The sequence below is a fragment of the Notamacropus eugenii genome, chromosome 4, assembly GCF_028372415.1.
Source record: "Notamacropus eugenii isolate mMacEug1 chromosome 4, mMacEug1.pri_v2, whole genome shotgun sequence".
NCBI lineage: Eukaryota > Metazoa > Chordata > Mammalia > Diprotodontia > Macropodidae > Notamacropus > Notamacropus eugenii.
The window spans coordinates 155,782,852-155,809,269 of record NC_092875.1 but is presented as its reverse complement, the minus strand read 5'-3'; the positions used below and the strand labels follow the sequence as shown (position 1 = coordinate 155,809,269).

The 26,418-nt window shown below is 38.4% G+C and overlaps 1 protein-coding gene across 16 annotated transcripts in view; it reads left to right on the top strand.

Moving 5' to 3' along the window:
• Positions 1 to 26,418, top strand: part of CPQ (carboxypeptidase Q) — a 681,911-nt gene that overhangs the window by 102,643 nt on the left and 552,850 nt on the right. For 15 of the 16 annotated variants that reach the window (XM_072603459.1, XM_072603458.1, XM_072603457.1 and 12 more), the window contains one exon: positions 20,347 to 20,812. In XM_072603459.1, the coding sequence (XP_072459560.1) occupies positions 20,380 to 20,812 (433 nt within the window). In that variant the 5' untranslated portion in view covers positions 20,347 to 20,379. Of the gene's footprint in view, positions 1 to 13,264; positions 13,414 to 20,346; positions 20,813 to 26,418 lie in introns of all 16 variants that reach the window. The other variant, XM_072603444.1, reaches the window with a different exon arrangement.

Here is a 26,418-nt window from a genome sequence, read left to right as displayed (position 1 = left end):
GATGCAAACCCTTCACTGTCTCTTTTGGCATGACCTACCTAAGATATTTTGCAAGTGAAGAAGAAGGGTTCTGAACAAGGGGTGGAAAGACAGTAGAAAACCAATGGCAAACCCATATGTTTTTTTTTTTTAATGTAATGCCATGATCATAGCTATATGAAGGACAGAGGCATTTAGCTCTCCATGTTCTAGAATCAGTGGAGGAAATGTATAAAAGAATATATATTATATATGCCTTAGTGCTCAAGTGTAGAGGATACTGAAAGATGGATCTCAGGTGCTTCTTTCAGCTGTGAAGATTATAAAACAAATCCTTTTGCATTGGAGACAGACTGAGGCCAGGAAGGAGACAGTTTTATCCTTGAAGTAGAACAAAAATGTTCTTGGGTAAATAATGAGAATCATAAAAAGTAGGGAAGCCGTAAGACGTACTGGATAGTGATAGGAAGAGCTGTGCTCAAGCCACACCTATGTCATTTACTGGTCATGTGGTCCCAAACAAGTCACTTCAGCTCCCAATCCCCTAGGGCATTTGTAAGTTACAGAGAAAGGAGGAGTTTGCTCACTGAGAGTTTCCTCCTATTGCATTTAAATCATAGCTCTGGTCCTAAACTTTATATGTGGGGTATCCCAAAAGTTTTAGGTTACTAAAGCTTAAACCTGCACTAAGACTGTGTATGTATATGCATATGTATGTATGTATGTGTATGTATATGTGTACATATATGTATTTGTGTGCATGTGATCAAGAATGAGAATTATCCTCACCAACAACTCATTATTAAAATGCCCAAGACAGCAAATGATCTACTTTGACTAGAGGATGACAATTGATCCATGTCGTATAATGATGAGCTGAAGGTACTGGGAAAAGAAGGCTCAGGGGAAACATTATGGCTGCCTTCAAATACTTGAAAGGCTGCCATATGGAAGAGGAATTCAGCTTATTCTTTTTGATTTCAGAGAGAAGAATCAGGAAAAATTGGGAGAAAATGCAAGGATGCAAATTTAGGCTTAATGTCAGAAACAAATTTCTAACTATTGTTAGAGCTGTGCAAACATGGAATGTAGTGCCTTTGGAAGTAGTGGTTCTCCCCTCCCCCCCACCAGAGGTCTTCAAGCAAAGGCTAGATGGTCAACATCCTAGCAGGTTTTATGTAGCGAGGATACTTTTGAGACTTAGCTGGTCACTGAAGGCCCTTCTAACTCTGAAATGCTTGGACTGTGTAATAGATTGATGTTAATACTTCTACTTTTGTCTGGGTTTTGATGCCCTAAAAATCACCAGTGATCCTATTTACAGGGAATTCTTGGCCTGGACTCCAGTTTCTTCCTATTCAGGGAATACCTAACAGACTGGAGAGGCCTTAGTTTCCATCTCCTTCAATTTCCTTTTGCTCCCATTTCTGAAGGATAAAAACTTCCACTTTCAAACTCCACATTCCCCCATTGGAGGACTCTTCCTCCTCCTTAACTTCCCCCTACCCCCAAACCAAATCACCTTCTCATGTTGCAAATCTACCTAACCTTCCAACTTTTCCTCCCCAGCTGTCACAACAAACTTCCCATCATTTGCTACTAAAAGTATCAGACACTCTTATGCAGTGTGCCTGGTGTAGTCTCATTACCCTGGGGCATTTCAATAGAATCTGATGTTATCCAAAATTTCTCATCTGTTTCAAAGGATACAATTTCCTGTATTCTCTGGAGGAAAATCAAACGTTTTGCCTTTGGGAAATGGGCAGATCCTTCCCAGATTTAAGAGACCTCTTGGCAATTAAGGGGCGAATATTCTGAACTTACTGTTTCCTCACCTCATTTCCCACAGCCGTGACTCCAGTGACCTAGCTCTGCCATTTTCATCTTTTAAGTAAGATATTAGGAAATAAATGTGAGAGAGAGAGAGAGAGAGAGAGAGAGAGAGAGAGAGAGAGAGAGAGAGAGAGAGAGAGAGAGAGAGAAGGAGGGTGGGAGGGAAGGAAGGAGGGAGGGAGAGAAAGTGTTGTGGCATGTTTGATTTTTGCTGTCCCTAGTCATGCTCTCCATTCCCCAGCATATTCCCACAGGTAAACAATTCAGTTTTTACAATATTATTATGATTACTTGCTGTTTATACTCTAGTGCTGGGCTGCTTCTTATCCTCTTCTTCATGATCATTCCAGTAAACACCAGGCCTCACAACTCCAGAGGAAAGTGAAACTCTCCCCTTTTCCCCTCATAGGTTTTTGATTTAGAAATCATCTTCGAAAAACTCATTCCTTTGTACAGTTTCAGCTTGTTTCACGGTCTTTGAGGAGTGTGTTTATATGTGTACGTATGTTTGTAGACATGTATACGTATCAATCTATCTATACTTAGAACCCTTAGAGCTTTGCTCTTTGGTGTGTTCTATAACATAGTAGTAGTAGTAAATAATATAACAACTCACACTTATGAAGCACTTTAAGGTTTGCAAAGCACTTTACATATGTTATCTCATTTGGTCCTCACAGTAACTCCATAAGGTAGGTGCTTTTTTTATTATCCCCATTTTATAGTTGAGAAAACTGAGGCTGAAAGAAGTTAAAAGATTCTTCTCTCAACATAGGATCATGGATTTAGAGTAGGAAGGAATCTAAGAGCCATCTCTAATGGTCTGTAATCTCAAGTGAAATCATATTTGTAAAGTGCTTAGTATAGTGCCTGGCACATAGTAGGCACTTAATAAATGTTTATTCCATCAAACCAACCATTCATTCATTCATCTAGTCCTGTTCCCCATCCCCTTCATTTTTACAGAGGAAGAAATTGGGGTGGATAGAAGTTGCCTGGTTTTCACAGGATCACATGGCTAATAAGAACTTGAGGCAGAATTAGAATTGACGTCTTCCAGCCTCCAAGTCCATCGCACAGTCATGGCACCTTGTTGACCTCCTATAGCTTATCTTCTACACAGTTTCTCTACTCTTTAAAAAAAAATGTTCATGCATTTTGTTGATGCCTTAAGTGTTGATATCAGTCATTACTGAATATACTACCCCTTCCTCAACAATGAACCTCCTTTGTGACAAAGAAGAACCAAGTGAAAGCAACCAAAACAGTGACCACATCTGAAGGGACATGGGATAGTCTATAGCTGCCATCTGCCACCCTCTGTCAGAAGGCAGCAAGTCATAGCACCAAAGATGTAAAGGGAGAAACATCCTCAGAGGCCACCTCATCCAAGTCTTTCCTTTGTTTCCTCAATAATTACTTGTGATTTGGCTTATTTTTAATTTATATTGACGTAGAATGTAAGGTCCTTGAGAGTAAGAGTAGTTTTATTCATTGTTTCCCCAGAGCCTAGGACTGTGCCTGGTACCTACTAGATGCTTAACAAAGGTTTGTTGATTGGTCATTGTGCTCCTTTGGAGATGTTATTCTTACATTCTTACTATATACTTTTGCTTGCTTCATTCTGCATGACTTCAAACAAGTTTTCACTTGTTTCTTTGAATTCCTCATAGTTATAGTCACTTCTTCCTGCACATTAATATTCCATTTATATTCTACAACTTGCTCAGCCATTCCCTTGTCATGAGGTGCCCACTTTGCTTCCAGTTTTTTACTACCACAAAAAATGTTATTGTGAATAATTTGATACTTGTTCTTTCTTTCCCTCTCTCCCTCCATTCCTTCCTTCCTTCCTTCTTTCCTTCTCTGCCTCCCCTTTCCTTTTTTCTTTACTCTTTTCCTTCCTCCTCTCTCATTCCTTGCTTTGTTTCTTTTCTTTCTTTTTTCTCTCACTTTCTTTTTCCTTTCCTTCCTTCTGATTATCCTCACTCCTTTCCTTCCTCTTTCCTCCTTTCTTTATTCTTCCTTCCTTTTTCCTTCATTCTTTCATCTTTTCTTTTTCTTTCCATCTTTCTAGTCTCTCCTTCCCTTTCTCTTTTTTCTTCCTTTACTTCTTCCTTTCTTTTCCTTTCCTTTTACCTTTTCTTTCCTTTCTTTTCTCTTCCCTTCCCTTGCTTTGCCCTGCCTTGCCTTTTTCTTCTCCTCCCCTCTCCTCCTTTCCCTTTCCTTCCTTTCCCTTCTGCTCTCCTCTCCTGCCCTGTCCTTTCCTTTCATTTCCTGTTGTTCCCTGCCGTGTCCTTTTCCTCCTTGGGATGTATGCCTAGTGTGACATCACTGGATTAAAGGGTACGATGAGTCTTTAGGAACTTTTCATACTTTTCCCTAATAGTATGGTTGAGTCAGCCCATTCTGTACTCCTTTTCACTTTTGGATACTTTTTATTTCCTGGTGTCACATATTCTGCAAATAACTATTTGGAAAATACATGTTATGTGTATTCATTCTTATTGGTAGAATTTTACTGAGGACATGCTGATGTGCTTTATGGTTACTGATAAAATACTTTAAGGAAATAATTGTTTTCACTCCATCATTGCTGATTTATTCTTAGCTCTGAGTAGTATCTGGCTGATCAGATACGTGGGGATCAGCAGCTTCATTTGTCTGTGAATTCTTACAGAGGTGCTATGTTTCCAGCGTCCTTTTGCAGGACAGAATGTTCTTTTCTATGAAACAAGTTTTTGTGTGCTCTTGGCTTGTGTCTACCACATGGCACTCACTGTCACAGGGATTTTGGGGCAAAGAGCTAGCATTAGGATTTAGGAAAGTTGTTCATGTGCATTGACTCTTTTTCTAAACTAAATGTCTAATTTCCGTTGAGTTAAGTTTAAGGTATATCAGCTTTTCAAATAAGATGTTTAGCTGTTTAGCAAGGTGTGGTCTTCTTCTCTGTCTACTGGGAAGCACTGCTGGATTTTGCTGTGAGTACTAGACTCAGGGGGTCTCCCTGGTTTATTCTTCAACCAGAATTGTGCTTATGATCCAGTTCACATCAGGCCTTTCTGCTTTTCTGTTCAAGGGGCCAGGGAGTCTGGTGAAAGCCAAGGAAAGGGAGCAGACAGCTCCAAAGGAAATTAGTAATATCTCTACCAGAGAGTGCCTTGGAGCATGTTATGAACCAGTTCAAGAGAAGATGCATGGGGAGAACATGCTGTTTAGTAATAAGAACACATTAGTACACTCCACCTACTGTAATGCTGTATTGGCAAATGGTAATTAAATCTATATATCTCCAGTTGCTTTCTGCAACTAAATCTCTGGAAATCTTCTGCACTTTGTCTGCTATAGTATGGTCTGTCCTCCATTCCCCTCTGAAAAAGACTCTGCTTTGGCTGATAACATCTTTTTAATAGCCTCAGATTGAAGACTAGTGCTTCAGTACATTTACTGGTAAAACATAAGTACTTTCTCTCATTGTTAGAATATATTGAATGAGGGAGAGCCATCCAAGGCCTGGAAAATTTGGACTTGATGGCTGTTTTTGTCCCATTTCCTCTTTTGGGATATCCTAAATCCTGGGGCTTTGAGTTTCTTGGGACAAAAAGAGATCTTTTCTTGGGACGAAAAGAGATCTTTTCTTGGGAGGTAGGGAGAGAATGGGGAGCAAAGGATATATTTTACATGAAATTATCTACATCTTTATTGAGTACATGTATTTGGATGTAACCAGTGAAAAGAGATGGGTATGTGATATGAAAATAATTAAAGTAATCTGTACCCTCATTCCCAAGACAATCTACCTCGTAGTATATAGTAGGTTCTTCAGTTGCTAAGGATAATAATGGGCCCATACATACGATATCTCATTCCTAAGTGTATTAGCAAGAAAGCTGGATCTACCTAAGACCCTGAGTGTGGGTTCCAATCCTGGTTGTACTACTTACTGTATTTGTAAATAGTACAGTAATAGCTTGGGCATGTCCTGTGGTCACTCTGGAAGACTTTACCTTTCTTATTTGTAAAATGAGAGAAGTAGATTGAATGGTCTCTAAATTGTTGTTCAGTCATGTTCAACTCTTTGAGACCCTGTGGACCACAGACTGCCACTACTGTGCATGGGATTTTCTTTGCAAAGATACAGAATCAGTTTGCCATTTCCTTCTCCAGTTCATTTTACAGGTAAAGAAACTGAGGCAAACAAAGGGCAAGTGACTTGCCCAGAGCCACCCAGTCTGAGACACTTAGTAAGTGTCTGAGGCCATGTTTGAATACAGTATTTCAGAGCCAACATCCTTAAAGATCTGGGTCCTCCCCAGTTTGACACCACTTCCCACTCCCCACCCCCCACCCCACTCATTTTAGAGATTAGGAAGTTGAGGCTTTGAGTCTCATGAGGTCACAATTAGGAGCATTACATTTTGTTACTGTTATTAATACTTTTTAAGACTCTAGGGTCATGGAAATTTTCTAAAGATTGTCACCTGAGTGACATTTTAAAATGACTGGTCAGGGTAGAATGGAAGTAGAGTAGGTCATGGCTGAGCATCCCTTGCCTCTATCTCATCTCTCTATCTTTCTCCTCACCACTGTGGAAAAATGGAATCAGAAAATTGAAGGAATACTTATTGAATTCATATTATATGCTTGGTGCTCTAAGGCAGATAAAGGAGCAGGAGGCATGGTCCTCTAGTTGAGTGCCCTCTGGTTATGGTGAAAAATTCAATTGAACAAGTATTCACTGGATGCTTGCTGTGGGCACAGAGTTCTTTGAGGGAGTAATCTAAGCTAATCCGTTCGAGAATGCATCTCTCAGTAAGCAGCATGACAGAGTACTTAGAAAGCCAGCCTGGGAGTCAGGAAGGACTGGTTTGAAGGCCTGCCTCTGACGCTTCCTGGCCTCTGACGCTTCCTGGCAGGGTGACCTCAGGTCCTCCCAGGCAGCTTGCTAAAATTTTAAGTTGGAGACCACCTGCCAGATGTGCACACCAGTGAGAGTTTTAGTAAACCCATGAAATTACAGAGTGGCTCCTCCCAATAAAACAGCTGTTGCCAGGTCAGTATTTCTAGGCTACATTCTTTTTTTTTTTTTTTGATCTTCTAAAACCTATTTTTTTAAATTTTTTTTTATTATTATTTTTTAATGTTTAACAATCACTGCCATACAATTGAGATTTTATCCCCCCCACACCTACCCCCCGCTACCCCCCTCCCTCCCCACGACTGCATACAATTCTGTATAGGTTCTACATATACTTTCCTATTGAGTATATTTTCACTATAGTCATGCTATGTAGTCAGACTAAAATAAATGAAAGAAATCATATAACAAATCAAAACATGATATACAAACACATACACATGCACAAACATGATCTGCTACATTTTGCGAATGACTTCCATATTTCTTTCTCTGAGTGTGGAAGGCATTTTGCCTTGAGAACCACTTTTGGGATTTTTTTTTTATAAGAAGTTTTTGCATTATTACAAAATTCCAAGTCTACCAGAAAAAACTCTCGCACACTGTGGTCGTTGCTGCGCACAAAGTTCTCCTGGTTCTGCTCCTTTCACTCAGCATCAGGTCTTATAAGTCCTTCCAGGCCTCTCTGAAGTCTTCTTGTTCATCATTTCTTATGGCACAATAGTACTCCATTACATTCATATACCATAATTTATTCAGCCATTCCCCAATTGATGGACATCCCCTTGACTTCCAGTTTTTGGCAACTACATAGAGTGCTGCTATAAATATTTTTGTACATGTGGGACCCTTTCCCATTTTTATGATCTCTTGGGGATATAGTCCTAGTAGCGATATTGCTGGGTCAAAGGGTATGCACATTTTTGTAGCCCTTTGGGCATAGTTCCAAATTGCTCTCCAGAATGGTTGGATGAGCTTGCAGCTCCACCAACAATGAATTAGTGTTCCAACTCTCCCACATCCTCTCCAGCATTTATCATTTTCTTGTTCTGTCATGTTTGCCAATCTTATAGGTGTGATGTGGTACCTCAGAGTTGTTTTAATTTGCATCTCTCTAATCAATAGTGATTTAGAGCATTTTTTCTCTAGGCTACATTCTTAAAAATTATTGAGAATCCTAAAGATCTTTTGTTTATGTGAGTTATAGCTACCAGTATTTACTGTGTTGGAAATTAGAACTGATAAACTTTTCAAGTAAATATTTATTAATTCATCTAAAATAATAACAAAACCATTCTATGCTAACATAAATAACCACTTTTTATGAACAATAAGTATATTTTCCAAAATAAAAAAATTAGTTTAAAAGTGTTGTTGTTTTATATATTTTTGTTAATCTCTTTAATGTCCGGCTTAGTAGAAGATGGCTGGCTTCTTTGATCTGCTTTTGTATTCAGTCTATTGCAGTATTTTACTAGAAGCCTTGCTAGATCTACCTTAAGTCCAGTGCCTTTATTAACTATTAGCTATTTATTGTCCATATAGTTTGCATTGTATATGTTTGTATATATGTTTTCTTCCCTGTTGATTGTAAACTCCTGGAAGGTAAAGACTGTTTTTTGCCTCTTTTTATATCCCTAGTCCTTACCACAGTGCACATAATTGCCACTTGGTACGTTAATATTGATTGATTGAAATATATGAAGAAAATCTGGTCTCACCGAGCCACATAGTTCGAAAAGAGAGGAATAATATGATAGGTAAATTATGTCTTGGTGTTATGAAAATAGATTCCTAGGCATCCTTGGACCATGCTTTGAGAACTATTTGTCTTTAGGAATAAAAAGGCAAACCGTGAAATTAGTTCTTACCCCCAAGGAGCTTACACTCTCCTTTCATGACTCCCTTAGTTAATAATATTCTTTCCCTCCCCAAATGATCATCTGCCTACCTTTCTGTTCACATGTTATATCTCAGTAGATTATAATCTCTTTAAAGGCAGGGGCCTGGCCAATTTTTCATTTGATTTATGAACCCAGTACAGTGTCCTGCATGTTTTCAGTAGGATCTTAATTAGTAATTACTTGTCGGATTGGATTCTATTGAAGCAAAAAGGGATATTCTGAAAAAGAGAGAGAAAAAATTATCCTCTGTCCTCAAGGAGATGAGGCTTAGGTGTAGGTGAAATAATGAAAAGATTGGTCTGAGACAGAATGCAATGATACTAAAGGGCAAAATCTATTGTCATCAGGTGGGAAAATGTGTGGTACAGGTGGAAGATGTGTTTGTGATTAACAGTAGTCTTAAAGGTGAGATTTGTGCCTGAGCCCTAGCTTAACCAAGGAAGAATGAGCCCAATGTATAATGGAGCTGAGAAGAATAAGCAGTAAGTTTATGGTTAAGGGCTCTCTGTCTCTTTCTCTTTTTTTCTCTCCTCCTCCTTCCCTTTCCTCCTCCTTTCCACCCCTCCTCATCAATCTCCCTTTCTTCTTCCTCTCCTCCTCCTCCCTCAAAGATGAAGTGATGAAGTTATGACCACAGGCATGTCACCAGGCACCCAAAGAATGGACTTTCTCATTGGTCTTCGTGGCTATATTACCATTTTGGATCTTGAGCTAAGACCCACATAGACTATGCAGATTTGAGGAATTAAGAGCTAAATTTGTAAAAGTTAAATCATATTTAGCAAATGAAGATTGAAAAAGCTATTTAGGTTTTCCTTTAAGCAAAAGGTTAAATTTAGTTGTTTGTACTGAAACAGTGCAAGCCTGAAAATCATACTTCTTGTATCTTTCGAATGTAATGGAAAGAGCACTGGGTCTGGAGTCAGAGGACCTGGGTTTAAATCCTGACTCTGCCACTTATAACATGTGTGACCTTAGATAAGGCACTTAACCTCTCTGGGCCTCAGTTTCCTCTACTGCAAAATGAGCTGAACAAGATGACTTTAGAGGTCCTTTCCATCTCTAAATCTAAGATTCTTTGATTTCTATTCATTCTTTAAACAAACATTTACCTATGTTTGAATCGAAATATATAATGCATATAAGTCACTGTTCTGGGTCATGAGGGAGATACAGAGATTTGGTCCCTGTGTTTTAGTTTGCATTCTTGTACAGATCATAAGAAATTTACATAAATAACTATAACATCAAGCAGAATATATTAAGTGCGTGAAAGAGGAACAAATGCTTCTACGAACTTTCATAGGAGGTTTAAATCACTTCTTTCCAAAGGCATTAGGAAGTACTTCTTGGAAAAGGCAAGATTTGAAGTGGGCCTATTGGAAGAATTTCAATAGGTAGAGATTGGGGAGGGGAGGGCATCATTCTGGACATAGGAAACATTGGTTTCTCATCTTATTCCTACTACTGAAATGTGGGCATCCTCCAAGCCTCCATTTTTACCTGCTCTCTGCTTTCTTTAATGGCAATTCATCGTTCTTCCATGGCTACAATTTTTTATACCTCTGCGCACACATGACTTCCAAACCTCCCCTGAGATTCAGCTTCCTGATGGACGCTTTGATAATTGAATAGTTCAGCTTAATCAGCAAAAGCTCACCTTCCACTGATAGCATGGCAACCCGTCCACATCTTTTTCTTCTGTGTAATTTTTGAGCAGAATGTAAGTTCCTTTAAGACCTGTGTCTTTTTGTTTAAGATAGTGCCTGCCCATAGCAGATGCTTAATAAATATTTGTTGGATTGAACTGAATTGTGATTCTGATTGTCATGGAGAAAGAGGAATAGATATTCTTTGCTTGTCCCCAGGGGACAAAATGAGAATCAATGAATACAAGTTGAAAAGAGACAGACTCAAACTTAATAGAAGAAAATAGTTCTAAACACTGAAGCTGAAGAGAATAGGAGTCCTTGGGAAGTGAGAGGTAGCCTCTTGCTGGAGTCATTCCTTTTGGTTATGTTGTAGAAGGGATTCTTATTCATATATGGCTTAGGCTAGTTGGTCTATGATGCCATTTGGTTCTTGGTTTCCAGTTTTAGTCATATGCATTCTCAGTAATGTATTTTTGTGCCACTTCTTGCACACAAGTCAAGATAAAAGAGTTCTGCTTACATTATGCTCTGTACATTTTTTTTCATTTCCCTTTGGGTTACTTAATTTAGATTCTTCTGAAATCCTAGTTATCTATTATTCACAGGTAAATAATACTTAATGTTAGCCCAAAGAGGTCAATTTAAAGAGAAATTTTCCTTTAAATGTCTCACCAGCAACCCACATTCAACATATACAAAATGGGTCTCCTTATTGTGCCCCCAAACTTTCTCCTTTTCCTGACTTCCCCATTTCTGTTTATGACATTGACATCTTCCTTATCACCTAGTTTAAGAAGACAGAATCATTTTTGATTCTTCCCTCTTCCTCATCTTCTGTGTCCAATAAATTGTCAGCATCTATGGTTGTAGCTACATATTTAGCATCTGTCTCTCCTTTGTACTTTTACTTCCCCTACTGGTATCATTATTTCTCACCTGAACTGATGTTATAGTCTCTTCACTGGTCTCCCTGTCTTGACTGTCATCTCTGTCTGTCTTTCAGAGTATGCCAGGGTTATCTTCCTAGTGGGCAAATTACATCATGTCATTTCCCTACTCAAAAATCCTCCAGTGCTTTCCCATTGTCTGTAGGATAAAATGCAGATTCCTTACAGTGGCATATCAAGGCCATCTCTGATCTGACTTCAATCTCTTGTTCCATTGTTATTCCATCTTATTCCCCTTCCCATACATTACATTTCATCTAAATTGTGTTATGGGTTTTTCTGTTATTTTTACCCTGATGTCTTTTGACCTCATGCATTTGCATGTATCATCCCCCATGCCTAGAATGGACTCCCAAATCTATCTGTCTGTCTATCTATCTATCTATCTATCTATCTATCCATCTATCATCTATCTATCTACCTATAGATAGATATATCTCTCTATATATAACCTGCTGAACCTCTTTCCTTTCATGTAAGCCCAGTCCCAGTTCTCCTCTCCTATGTGAAGCTTTTCATGATCTTCTCAGAGATCATTCTTCCCTTTCTAAATTTCTTACACTTCTCTGTTTAATCACTTGGGCAAATCATTTTTTAACTCCATAGGCTTTGGTCTGTTTATCTGTAAAATGAGGGAGTTGAATTATAGAGATGGCCTTTCAGTTGTCTTCCAGCTCTCTGGAATTTTACCATATTTACCATATTCCAGTTTGTAATTATTTGTGTGTTAAATCTCATTCCAAGCGATTAGAAGCTCTTTGAAGGTGGGAATTGCATCCTTTCTCATCTTTAGTCTTTTAGCCAAGGGTACATCCTTTTCTACTTTGTGCCCCCCCCCCACTTCTGGAACCATGATGAAACCAATTCTGCCTTTATTCTTTGAGAGGATATGTCAAATTATTCCTTATAGTTCCACTCATTGTCTCTAGAGCATTCAGGACCAATATATACTGTTTCCTTTTTGAGAATATAAGGTCCTTGAAGTTAAGGGTTATCTTTGCTTTTGTATTTGAATCCTCATTACTTAGCACAGTGCTTGGCACATAGTAAACACTTTCTCATTCATTCATCTTTGTGGCCACAATGCTTAGCAGACAGTAGATGCTAGGAAACTTGTGTTGAATTGAACTGAGAGACTAGTAGAAGCAGAGGTAGAGAATCATGGAATGTGTTCAAGGGACAGTGAATGAACCTGTTTGACTATAGCATTGAGTGCATGACAGAAACTAGTGAGAGAACACAGAAGTATAGATTGAATGAGGGATTATAGAGAAATCTTGAGTTCCAGGATAAAGAGTCTGAACTTTATGTAAAAAAAAAAAAACCAATGGGAATCTACACAAAGGTTATTTAGCCATGTAGTGACTGAGCAAAAAGGTAGAACAGGAAGATAAATCAGTTAGAGACTGGCCTGCAAGATGATTTGGAATGGGAGAGACAATGTAGAGCAGTTAGGAGACTATTTCAATGGTGTAAGTGATCAGAGCCTTTCGCTAGCATGAGAAATGAAGACATGTGTAAATGAAATAATGTAGAGAGAAAATTGGCAGGTTTTAGTTACTGATTATATCTGGAGGGCTTGGAAGAGGGAGGAGGCATGGATGACTAGGAGAATGGAGATCTCATGAATAGAAATAGAGAAGTTGGAATGATGGATAATGAGTTCAGTTTTAGACATTTTGATCTTGAGATATTATGGGTTCATTCCCAAGAGGTGGTTGTACATCGCAATCTGAAGTTCAGGTAAAAGGTCAAGATTGGAGATGAAGACTTGGGAATCACAGAATTATAAGAGGCATTAGAGTTCCTTTAAGGACAATCCCTTCTTTTTACAAATGAGGAAATTAGGGCCTCTAGAGGTGAAATAACTTATGCAAGGTTTGAAATGTAATAGAAGTAATATAGACGATGCAGTGGATAGAGCGCTGAGCCTGGAGTCAGGAAGACTCATTTTACTTGAGTTCATATTTGACCTCAGACATTTACGAACTGGGTGACCTTGTGCAAGTTACTTACCCCTCTTTGCCTTAGTTTCTTCATGTGTGAAATGAGTTGGGGAAGGAGATGGCAAACCAGTCCAGCATCTTTGCAAAGAAAACTCCAAATGGGATCACGAAGAGTTGGATATGACTGAACAACAACATTATTTGGACATGAAAGTTGAAGAGATTACTGAGGAAGTGAGTATATAAAGACAGAGGAATAGAGGACCATGTACTGAGTTTGGAAGAATGCCTATATAATCCAAGTCAAATAAAACCATTCCTGATTATCCTAGTTACTAGTGCCTTCCCCACTTAAAAAAATTGACCTGTATTAATTTTGTGTTTATTTTGTATACGATTATATTGTATATATACATTTTATTTTCCTTGATGAAGTGGAATCTCTAATTACTGTTTGTCTTTGCCCCCCATTTCGTAGCACAATGTCTGGCACATGGTAAGTGCTTAATAAATATTTGTTGATTGATGCATCATAAGCCAGTAGGAGGCAAAGGAGAGGAGAAAGGGGCATGAATATGAAGCAGTACAGAAACAAAGGAGAGACAATTTCCAAGAGTGGGTGGTCCAGAGCGTTAAATGTTCCAGAGTGGTTCAGAAAGATGAAGACTTGAGAAAAAAGTTCCCCTGGGTAGAATGAGAAGGTGACATTTTAGAGATCAATTTCAGTAGGTTTTGGGAGTTAGAAGCCAGATTACAAAGAGCTGAGGAATGAATAAATGGGAAGGAGCAGATGTGGATTAGTCTTTTAAGGAACTTGGCTTTGAAAATGATAAAGGAGTTTGAGGGGGTAACAGGGTTCCCTGAAGGTTTCTTTTCTTAGCCTAGGAGAGAACTAAACCTGTATGTAGGAGGAAGAGAAAGTACCAATGAGGAGAGAGATTAAAAGGGAGAAAAGGAACGTGAGGGATGTGGTGCAGATGCAAATACCATTGGATTGGATGGCAGGAAACTTGTCTTCTAACATCTGTCTCTCTGTCACTTATATGTAGTGCAACTCTTCATCTCTCTGATTCTCTTTCCTTATTTATAAAATGAGGGTGCTGAACTAGATTTCTATTGTTTCTCCTATCTGGAACCGATGTATGGTGGAGATAAAGGAGCTCTGGCCAAGATTGTAGAAGCCCCTTCTTCTTCTGACAGCAGAGAAGTGGGATATGAAGTTTTCATTATTTTCCTTCTCACTTTTGTTACTTTATTAATTCTAGCATGTATGGCTGAGCCTAAGACATTTGCAAACATTTTTTGGGAGTGGGGATTATAGAAGCCAAAGCAAAATATTTTGTTCCCCTCAAAACATAAACCTTCTATATACATCTACTAGAATTCCCAGTAGGACAAAGTCTGGGTTTGCTTCAGCTCACTCCTTGATTTAAACAGAAAAGGATAAAAATGACAAGATAAAGGACTTTACCTTTTTTTGTGTGTGCACAAAAGATAATCTGTTACCATGAATTATGAAGACAGTAAATAAAAAGCCAACCTGTTTTTCAAACAGTGCTCTAAAGTTTCCTTTAAAGGAAGGCATTTTTGAATTCTAAAGCACATTATTTTCAGATTGGGCCAGGTGGAATTTTTAAAGTAATAGTTGTTTAAGATTCTGAAGAATATAAAGTGTAAGATTTCAACAGCCTAAATTCAAGAAAGGGAACAATAATTTCATCTTTTATGTATGAATAGAGGTCATTATATGTATTATGCAGTATAAGTTGTAGTCTTTTTCTATCAAATGGTCCTACAGTTGTTTGAAAAGATTCTAGATGTTTTCATGTCAATTGAATTATTTGTCTATTAGTCATTTTAAAAAGATGAAACTTTGTCTGCCCGAGTGAGACTTTTATGCCCTGTCTTTAAGAATGCATGTATTTAGAATTCCAATTTTTCTTTCACTGTTAACAACAACCAAAGAGATCAACAAAGCTAAGCTTCAGTGGACCCAACTGAATTGTGGGAATAAGTAAGGTCCTCTGCAAATCCTTTAATTAAGGGAATTTGTTCTACGTAGTTTGGATTTAGTCAAAGGGGTGCACTTGTGGACCTTGAGGGCCACATGTGGCCTCTAGGCTACAGGTTCTCCACCCATGCTGGCCTGGAGAATTGATTTTTCTTTTTACAAAAGCTGTAGAATGTAATCATTTCACTGCAGGAAACATCTACTATATGTGGCAGCATATGGATAGAGTACCAGCCCTGGAGTTAGGAGGACCTGAGTTCAAAATCTGCCTCAGACACTTACTAGCTATATGACTGAGTAAATCACTTAATCCTGATTGCCTCCAAAAGAAAAGAAAAGAAACATCTACTATATGTTGGTAGCTAATGGTATCATGAAATCAGGAAGAACTAAGTTCAGATTCTCCCTCAGATAATTTCTAGCTGTGTGACTTTTGAGCAAGTCACTTAACTCTTCTCAGTTTGTTTTCTCATTTGTATAATGGGGATTATAATAGCACCTACTTATTCACATGAGTGTTGTGAGGATCAAAGAAGGTAACATGTAAATAGCTTTGCAAACCTTAAAATGCTATGTAAATACTAAGTTTCCCTTATGATGCTCTGCTAAGCACTGGAGATACAAAGATGAATTATAAGATCGTTCTTTGGGGAGTGTCATTCAACTTGACATACTTGTGCACAGAAAAATAGATAGAAGATTCTTTTAAGATGGAGGAAGAACAAATATTTGTGGCATGAGGGAAGATTCTGTCAAGGAAGTCACATCTGAACTGAACCTTGAAAGAAGAGGAGGCTTCTCAGAGGTGCAGATCATAGAGATGAGAAGGTAGCACATTCTAGGCAGTGAGGATGACTTGTGTACTTGAATGAAGGTGGGGGACAGAATGTGGAATTTGGAGATTAGCTTCAGTTCCAGTTTGGCATGGAGTACATGAAGGGAGATAATATGGATTAAGTCTAGGAGCCACATTATATCAGTTTAAATAGTATTTTATCCTCAAGGCATTCAGGGGCCAGTTATGGCTACTCCAGGAGAGGATATGTTTATTTTACTTTTATTTAATTTTAGTCTAAATAGAGCAATAGAGAGATACTTGATGAAAATATTATGCTGCAACATAACTATGTTATCATTTGAAAGCAAAAAATAATCTAAAAGGTATCAGCAAAGATATATATGGCCAGAAAAAGAGAGGGACCTGTTTATGTAGGAAAAGATGGATAAGAAAATAGATGGATGCACTTTGTGTTAGTTCTTATATAGCAGATCTAGATGAATATTCCTAGTTCATTGGTTGGACATCTTGTAGAAGACATGAACAGTAATCATACAGGATGATAAAGTGGGTCATGGAGTGGGTCATGATCTTCACCTTTGAAGGTAGTAACTTCATCAGCTAGGTGGCATAGTGGATAGAGTATTAGACTTGCATCAGGAATACCAGAGGTAGAATTACAGTAGAATTATAGTAGAAATACACCATATTAGCTGCATAATCCTGGACAAGGCACTTAACCTCTGTTGGAAGAAGTTTCCTCTTCTGTTAACACTGGGATAACAATATCACCTACCTTACTAAAGCTGTTGTGAGGACCAAATAAGACAGCATATGTAGAACACTATGTTAACCTTAATGTTTTATTGCTAGGTGGTACAGTAGATAGAGCACTGAGCTTGGAGTCAGGATGATGAGTCTTCCTGAGTTCAAATCTAGCCTCAGACACTTATTAGCTGTTTGATCATGGGCAAGTCACTTAACCCTGTATGTCTCAGTTTCTGCATCTGTAAAATGAGCTTTTGGAGAAGGAAATGGCAAATTTCACCAGAATCTTTGACAAGAAAATGCCAAATAGAGTCAAGAAGCATCAGACATGACTGAAACAACTGAACAACAGTACTTACCTCTGTAGTACCCACAATGTCAGAGCCACGTGTAACACACAAGACAAGAGAGTTTGGATTTCCTTATTGTCTCTATTGTCTTGGGATTCTACTGTCTATAGTTTCCATATGCTATCCTTAGTAGAAACTGACTAGTTTGTCTTGTTATTGGGTGGCTACCCTTCATCCACTTTATAAAAGAATATTATTCACTGGTTTCTTAACTGTTACTACTTAGGAGCCAGGAAGCCCTGGGCTCAAATCTAGCCTCCAATACTTACTAGCTGGGTGACCCCAGGCAAGCCACAGAACTTCAGTTTCCTTATCTGTAAAATGAAGATCACCGTAGCACTTATCTATCAGAGTTGTTGTGAGCATTAAAACAGATGACATGTGTAAAATGCTCTGTTAACCATAAAGTGCTATAGAAATGCCAGCTGTTGTCATTATTACTCTTTATGGAAGTCAGGATACATCTCTTTATTAACTTTCTCCAAAATAAATGAATGAATGAGATGATTTACAAGGTCCCTTCTGTCTTGAAAAGTCTCTGATTTTATGGCTCTAATCCCACCTTATAAAAATATTGCAGGGAGGCTAATTAATGTTTGCAGAGTGCTTAGAGATTGTCTAATGAGAAGATACTGATACAGTGGTGGTGGTTAGTTGGATGAATGGATAGTGTTGGTTTTTTTTGTTCTGTTACAATTCATTTCACTCTCATATTTTCAAGGATAAATTGCTGTCTGGTGGTATATATTGTGATTGGATTAGAAACTATTCTAAAGAAAAAGGGCCACTGAGGTTATGGTAAAGACCAGGAACTATTCATTCTACTAAGTTGGTCTAGTGAAAATAATCCTTGAGTTGAAGTCAGAAGACCTGAGACTGAGTCTAGTCTCTGGTAGTTGTAATGAGATAAGCTACTTAATCTGACCCTTAATTTCCTCATCTGTGAAATGGGGATACTGATACTTGTGCTTCTTACCTCAAAGGCTCATTGAAAGAGAAGCACTTTTATAAACTATAAAACTTTTTAAATGTTAATTATTATTAAGCTACCACTTTGAGGGCTTTAACAAAAAGTATATTCAGCTCTCATAATGGGTATCTTTGTGGCATTCCTGGGGAAGCAACATGATATAGCTTGCCTGGGAGACAAACCAGGTTCAAGTTGTAGCCCTCCCACTTGATAGCTTTGTAATATCAAGTAAGTTGGTTAAACTGCCCTTATTCTCAGTTTCCTCATCTATATAATTAGTGGATTGGACTTGACCATCCCTAAAGTCCCTTCCGTCCCAAACACATTACAATCCTATGAGGCAGGAAAGACAGACATTATTCTCTTTATTTAAAAATAATGCATGAAAAGGCATTTATTTCATGCTTATTATTTGCCAGTTAATGAAAGTTTAAGCACTTTTTCCATTTTCAAATGGCGAGTTCATGGTTACATTTGGTCATAGGTAATTAAACCTAGTGCTCTTTCTGCTACCTTGCTCTTTCCTTCTGAGACCCAGCTGCACCTTTGCTCTGGATCCTAGAGGAATGAATACTCCATGTGGGATGTCACTGGAATAAATGGCACTACTTCTCTGATGGACTAGGGAACAGACCTTTTGAATATGTGTTGCTTGTAGTTTGTTGTCTATTTTTTAAATTAAATTTTTTTTCAATCAGTAAAAAACCCACTTTTTCCTCTTTTGTCCCAACTCTCTTAATTGAGAAGAAAAGAAAAACAAAATCTGTTATAAACATGTACAGTCAAACAAAACAAATGGCATCGGCCATGTCCAAATATATCTATGTCTATCTATATGTCTAATTCTGAACTCTAAACCTTTACCCCTCAATCAGGAGGTGGGTATCATGTTTCATCTTGAGTCCTCTGGAATTCTGTTGATCTTTATCTGGAACTGGAGTTCCTATTTTTCTGTTTTTTTCTTTACTGTATTGACATATAAATTTTTTTTCTTGTTTCTACTCACTTTGCTGTGAATGAGTTCATATTCTTCCCAGGTTTCACTGAAACCATCCCCTTCATCATTTCTTATAGCACATTAGTACTGCATCACATTTATATATCATAACTAATTTTGCCATCCCCCAAATGATGAATACTCCTTGAGTTTCCAACTCTTTATCATCACAGAAAGAGCTATAAATATTTTTGGCTTTTTTCCCCCTTGGAGTTAATCCCTCTCTCAAACTCCCCCCTCTCTAATTCTTCCTTCTCCCTTCTCCCCTTTCTCTCCTTTTCCCCTATTGAGTGAAATGTATTTCTTTACCAAACTCTGTGTGTGTATGTGTGTGCGCGTGTGAGTTCTTCCCTCCTTTGACCAGTTCAAATAAGAGTGAGATTCAGCTGCTCCCCTCAGCCCTTTCTTATTTAAGTGTCTTCTTGAACACCTTGATCTGTTGCTTGTTTTTAAAGGTACTACTGAGATAAGGCTACCTACTTGTGGTACTAATCCAGACAATTAAGCAGATGTATTTATTAATAAATGAAGAAATTATCTTTCTTTGCATTCATAATCAACTATTCAAAGGACTTTTGATTTTGGAATTACTAGTATGTGAACTTATCCACCAACCTTTCTATGATTTAGCAGAGAAGTCATAGGGATTACCTGAAATACACAGAGGTTAAGGCATTATCCAGGGTCACTCAGTGTCAGAGGCAGAATTTAGTCCCAGATCTTTGTGCCTTGAATCCTATGTCTCTATCCTCTATGCCATTTTCCTCTCTTCTGAATTAATTGATTTCAGTTACACATGAAACAGTAGAGATGTTTCTGAAGAGCGAGGAGCTAGTTGTGTTTTGTAAATCAGATCATACTGGAAATGCACTCTGGGAGTGTTTGGAGCACATGATAAACACTTGTAGGCATGTGATAAATACTTATTCGTTGACTGATTGATTGAAAGGCTTCCTATAGCTAATTTCTTTGTAATGTGAACAATTGCCTTCTAATTTACCTTTCATGTAATTTTTCCACTTCAGCAAACCTGCACATCCAAAGTAAAATGATCTTATGCCCTAAAAACACCTTAAAACCCTGTAGCTTAAGTGCCCTTTGTCCTAACTTTGATATTTCAGTCTGGAAAGAGATGACTTTGTCCTGAGTTCTTTGTAGCATTTGTTCACGTGACAACACCATATTGGATCTTTCTCTTTCTGAGGAAACTCTTCTCTGCTCTCTCTAGAAATACAGTATGATTGATTGGCAGTGAGATTGCTTCCTACATGTGACTTTTTCTTCCTCCCCTAGGTTCTCACAGGAGGGATACCCATCTGAAAGACAATGACTCCTCTCATCTTCCTTTTCATGGGTGTGCTTCATCTTTTACCTTCCTGCTGCGGGGGTCCTGTGTTGGAAGATGGTGGCCACTTGAAGACATTTGGAGAAATAAAGGAAGAAATAGCAGGCTATCAAAATGTTGCTAAGGCCATTATAGATCTTGCTGTGTATGGCAAAGCCCAGAACAGATCCTATGAGAGACTGGCACTTTTGGTTGACACTGTTGGACCTAGACTGAGTGGCTCCAAAAATCTAGAAAAGGCCATCCAAATTATGTACCAGAACCTTGTAGATGATGGGTTGGAGAATGTCCATCTGGAACCTGTCAAAGTGCCCCACTGGGAAAGGGGGCAGGAGTCTGCTGTGATGCTAGAGCCCAGAAACCATTCAATGTCTATTTTAGGTCTTGGAAGCAGTGTTGGGACCCCCCCAAAAGGTATGTTCTGACTCTTCTGAATAACTTTGTGTGGCTTGTTAAAAAAGTACTGATGTCTCCCCAACAAATGGATGATGAAAAACATTGGAATTTATTTCACATCTTGAGCAGGGAAAGTGGATCAAAAAGTTGTTTCTTATTCCCCAGTTCCATTGAACAAATACTGTAGATCCTTGGACAGCTGTCTTCATCATGCCACTGTGTCAACTATTTCTAGGTTTGTTTTTTTTCTATCTTCTTCCTGCATTTCTTTTCTAAAATGAAGATTCTCTTAATAATGATACTATTGATGATGATAATGATTAATGGATGATATTTACATAATACATTGCAATTTTCTTTTTTTTTAATTTTTAAAAGTTTATTAAAGTTTTCAGCATTCATTTCCACAAAATTTTGAATTCCAAATTTTCTCCCTATCTCTCCCCTCCCCTGACCCCCAAATGCCTTACATTCTGATTGCCCCTTCTACCAATGTACCCTTCCTTCTAACATCCCTTCTTTCCCTTATCCCCATCTTCTCTCTTGTCCTGTAGGGCAAGATAAATTTCTATACCCCATTACCTGTATTTCTTATTTCCCAGTTGTATGCAAAACCAATTCTCAACATTTGTTCCTAAAACTTTGAGTTCCAACTTCTCTTCCTTCCTCCCTCCCCACCCATCCCCACTGAGAAGGCATGCAATTGCATATAGGCTATTTTTTGCAAATGACTTCCATAACAGTCATATTGTGTGAGACTAACTATATTTCCTTCCATCCTATCCTGCCCCTCATTTCTTCTATTTTCTGTTTCAACCTTGTCCCTCCCCAAGAGTGTTTACTTCTAATTGCTCCCTCCTCCCATTTGCCCTCCCTTTCATCCTCCCCCTCATTTATCCCCTTCTCCCCTACTTTCCTGTAGTGTAAGATAGATTTTCATACCAAATTGAATGTGCCTGTTATTCTTTCCTTGAGCTAAATGTGCTGAGAGTAAGCTTCACTTTTTCCCTCTCACCTCCCCACTTTTGCCTGTTCTATGAGAAATAATTTGCCCCATTCCATTTCTCCCTTTCTCTTCCCAATATATTCCTCTCTTACCCCTTAATTTAATTTTTTTGGATATTCAACTCACCCTATGCTCTCTGACTCTGTGTGTGTGTGTGTGTGTGTGTGTGTGTGTGCATAATCCCTCCAACTACGCAGATGCTGAGAAAAGTTTCAAGAGTTACACATATTATCTTTCCCTGTAGGAATGTAAACAGTTCAACTTTAGTGAGTCCCTTGTGATTTCTCTTTCCTGTTTACCTTTTTATTCTTCTCTTGATTCTTGTGTTTGAAAGTCAGATTTTCTTTTCAGCTCTTCTCTTTTCATTAAGAATGTTTGAAAATCCTCTATTTCATTGAATGACCATTTTTTCCCCTGAAGTATTATACTCAGTTTTGCTGGGTGATTCTTGGTTTTAGTCCTAGTTCCTTTGACTTCTGGAATATCCTACTCCAAGCCCTTCAATCCCTTAATGTTGAAGCTGTTAGATCTTGTGTTATCCTGATTGTATTTCCACAATACTCAAATTCTTTCTTTCTAGCTGCTTGCAATATTTTCTCTTTGACCAGGGAACTCTGGAATTTGGCTACAATATTCCTAGGAGTTTCTCTTTTGGGATCTTTTCAGGAGTTGATCGGTGGATTCTTTCAATATTTATTTTGCCCTCTGATTCTAGAATATCAGGACAATTTTTCTTGATAATCTCATGACAGATGATATCTAGGCTCTTATGACTTTCAGGTAGCCCCATAATTTTTAAATTGTCTCTCCTGGATCTATTTTCCAGGTCAGTTGTTTTTCCAATGAGATATTTCACATTATCTTCCATTTTTTAATTCATTTGGTTTTGTTTTGTAATTTCTTGGTTTCTCATAAAGTCATTAGCTTCCATCTGCTTCATTCTAATTTTTAAAGAACTATTTTCTTCAGTGAGTTTTTGAACCTCCTTTTCCATTTGGCTAATTCTGCTTTTTAAAACATTCTTCTCCTCATTCGCTTTTTGGACTTCTTTTTCCAATTGAGTTAGCCTCTTTTTAAAGGTGTTATTTTCTTCAGCATTTTTTTGGGTGTCCTTTAGCATGCTGTAGACTTGCTTTTCATGATTTTCTTGCATGGCTCTCATTTCTCTTCCCAGTTTTTCCTTCACCTCTCTTACTTGATTTTCAAAATCCTTTTTGAGCTCTTCCATGGCCTGAGACCATTGAATATTTATTTTGGATGTTTGGGATACAAAACCCTTGACTTTTATGTCTTCCCCTATAGTAAACATTATTCTTCCTCATCTGAAAGGATGGAAGAAAATACTTGTTCACCAAGATAGTAACCTTCTATAGTCTTATTTTTTTCCCTTTTTTGGACATTTTCCCAACCAGTTACTTGAATTTTGGGTCATTTGTCAAGAGTAGGGAATACTCTGGCAACCTGTAAGATCTCAGTTCCTCCAAGATGGCAAGATCAAGGAAGAGGAGTTTACTTCCTGGCTTGCTCCCTGCTGAGATTCAGATCAGCTGCTCAGTTCCCCCAGGGGCCCTTAGCTGAGCTCCCCAACAGTAGAACAATGGACGCTGGCTGCTGCCACCTCTGTTGCTGCTGCCTCTGCCTCTGCTGCCTAGGGCTGGGGCTAGGGGAGAACCCTGCTACCCTTTCACCAAGTTGGAAAAGCCTTCTCACTGACCTTTGACGCTGCCTTTGGCACCTGTGGGTTGAGGGATCTGAAAACCTCCTCTGCTGCTGTTGGGGATTTTGCCCCGGAGGCCTGCTCCTCCTGGCCCTGTGTGGCCAAGACTGGGCTGTGCTCTGCTCTGCGTCCAGTGTGACAGACCTTTCCCATTGGCCTTCGAGGTCACCTTGGACTAGAAATCTTCTTTACTCCATCGTTCTGTGGCTTCTGCTGTTCTAGAATTTATTGAGAGTCTTTCTTTACAGGTATTTTATGGGCTGTAAGGGAAGAACTAGAGGATGTGCATCTTTCTACTCTGCCATCTTGGCTCTGCCCCATACATTGCAATTTTCAAAGCCATTTCCATGATGAAACTCTCACTTCCAGATGAAGTAAGCTCCAAGAAGGGCTCATTTTACTTGTGTCTTTTCATTTACAGTGCTTAGCATGGTCCCTGGCTCATTGTAGGCAATTAATAAATACTTGTTAATTGCTTGATATATTAGATTAATAAATGCTTGTTAATTTATTGATTGATGATCTCCTTTGATCCACAGAACATGTTGTAAAGTCAACATACCATTACTAATCATCAAGCATTTTTTAAGATCAGAAGTACAGGTATTATTATTTCATTTTGCAGGCCAAGAAACTGAGGCACAGAGTACTTAAGTTACTTGTTGAAGTGGTAGCCATGGGAATTGAATGTAGGTCTGGACTCCAAATCTAATTCTTTTTATAAGATCTCATGGTTGCCTTTGGATAAGAAGTTTCTTTATTTAATCTGTTTCATTGATTACCTTTCTCTTTGCTTCACAATCAGTTAGCTGTAACTCAGTTATTGAGTACCTACATTTGGTTATATAAATAATGTGTTTTTTGACATATGAAAATATTTGAGTTATCAATTACCCTTTGAATCTTTTTAGATATATAACTAATGGAAGACCAAGAAGGGCATAACTAATTTGAGGTAAATTTAATGTACATAATTTCTTAATAATAGGTATAATAAAGTAAATGATTAGATTAAAGGAACCAATTGACTTTATGTAACCTGAAGTCTCAAACTTCCAGAGTTTTCAATCTGGAATATGTATCTCTTGTAGCAGATGATACTGTAAAACATGAAGATTAGGAATCCCCTGCAAACTAATCAGAAACTGTCATTTGACCTGGGAGCATTTATTGTCTCTCACATGGATCAGATATAGGACCTATGAAAATGAATGCTTTCCTATGTGTATCATAAGACTCCTTTGGCCCATCTCTTCATTTTTGGGGGGCTGAAAGTAGGTCCACATTTGGCAAGTGACTAGATTTAATTCAGTTCAATTAACATTCAATGCCTACTCTGTGCAAGGGAGCATGCTTGGACATGGAAATATGAAGATAAAATGCAATCCTCTTGGCCACCAGGAAGTCATAATTTTGAGTTTTGGGGGTTGAGGAAGTTGGGACTAGAAAATGGGACTAGTTTGGAAAGAGTCTTTATAAGACTCTCAGATATTCAGTGGGGTTACGTACTGACTTGAGGGCTTGCCACGGAACTGAGTGGTACTTTGCATTCTTGCTCTACTTCTAATGATTTGTTCATACTGAATTCTGCTGTAAGGCTTTTCCTTCACTTAGTGCAAAAAGGAAGTTTGGAGAAAGAATATGTACATACATCACTTGGCTACACTTAACATATAGAGAACTCTGGTTTCTGAAGAATTCATTGAGGATGTCAAGTAAAATGTCCTTGGTTTAAATCTGTTTGAGCCAATCACTCTTGTTACGTTATGTCAAGTCAGTGTATGTTTATTAAGGGCCTGATATCAACCCTCATTTTTAGAATAGTTTAAGATTTGCTAAATTCTTTCTTCATAATCACCCTTTGGGGTTGGTCCCATTTTTCAAATAAAAAAGCTGAGGCTTTAAGGGATTATTAATTTCTTGACCTATGATCACTTAGCTAATAAAAGGTAAAGGAGGAATTTGAGCCTCTCTGTTTTGACTCTGTTTTCATTCTGTCCATAATACCAGGCCACTTGTCATGTGCTACATAGAAATAAGTAAATGAACACACACACAAATGTATATGCATATATATACATATGTGTATGTATTTATTATTAATACTGTCAGTTGCAGAGCAGGTATTGAACTGATCATCAGTAGAAGTTTTTTCTTTGGAGTTTCTTAGCACTAATAAAATCATAGGCCTAGGCTAAGAAACAATTGTCTGTCTCTACACACACACACACACACACACACACACACACACACACACACACACACACACAGTTGGAGTTTTGTTACCCTTTGGACTCCTTCATAACTTCCAAAGAGCTCTGACAAGTTGGGGAGAATATCTGTATGAGATACTGGCAGAGCATCTGCTCATTTAGAGTGGGAGAAAGAGGTCTAATTTAAATGAAGGTCTTAGAAGACCCTTTCTTATTCAGAAATATCTTTCCTGAACATTCTGATTTCATAGATCATGATTTTTTCTACTATGAATTCTTGCCACAAAACCTAATCTGGGCCCGTACTGTTTCTCAAGGCTCAGTCTGTCACTTGTAGTTTTTTTTTTTTAATCACATTCTGTATCATGTCAATTCAATTCAGGCAGCTAGATAGTACAGAGGCCACTAGGTGACACAAGGGATAGAGCTCTGGGCCTGCAGTCAAGAAGACCTGAGTTCGGGGGCAGAGCCAAGATGGCGGAGTAGAAAGACGCAAATACACATAGCTCCGAACCCACAACCCATAGAACATCTGTATAAAGTAACTCACCGTGAATTCTGGAGCAGTGAGGCCACAGAACAGTGGAGCGAAGGACATTTCTGTTCCAGAGGGACCTGCAAACCTCTCGCAAAAGGTCCGTCATGCTGCAGATGCAGAGCCTAGCCCAGACCTGCCTCGAGCCACAGC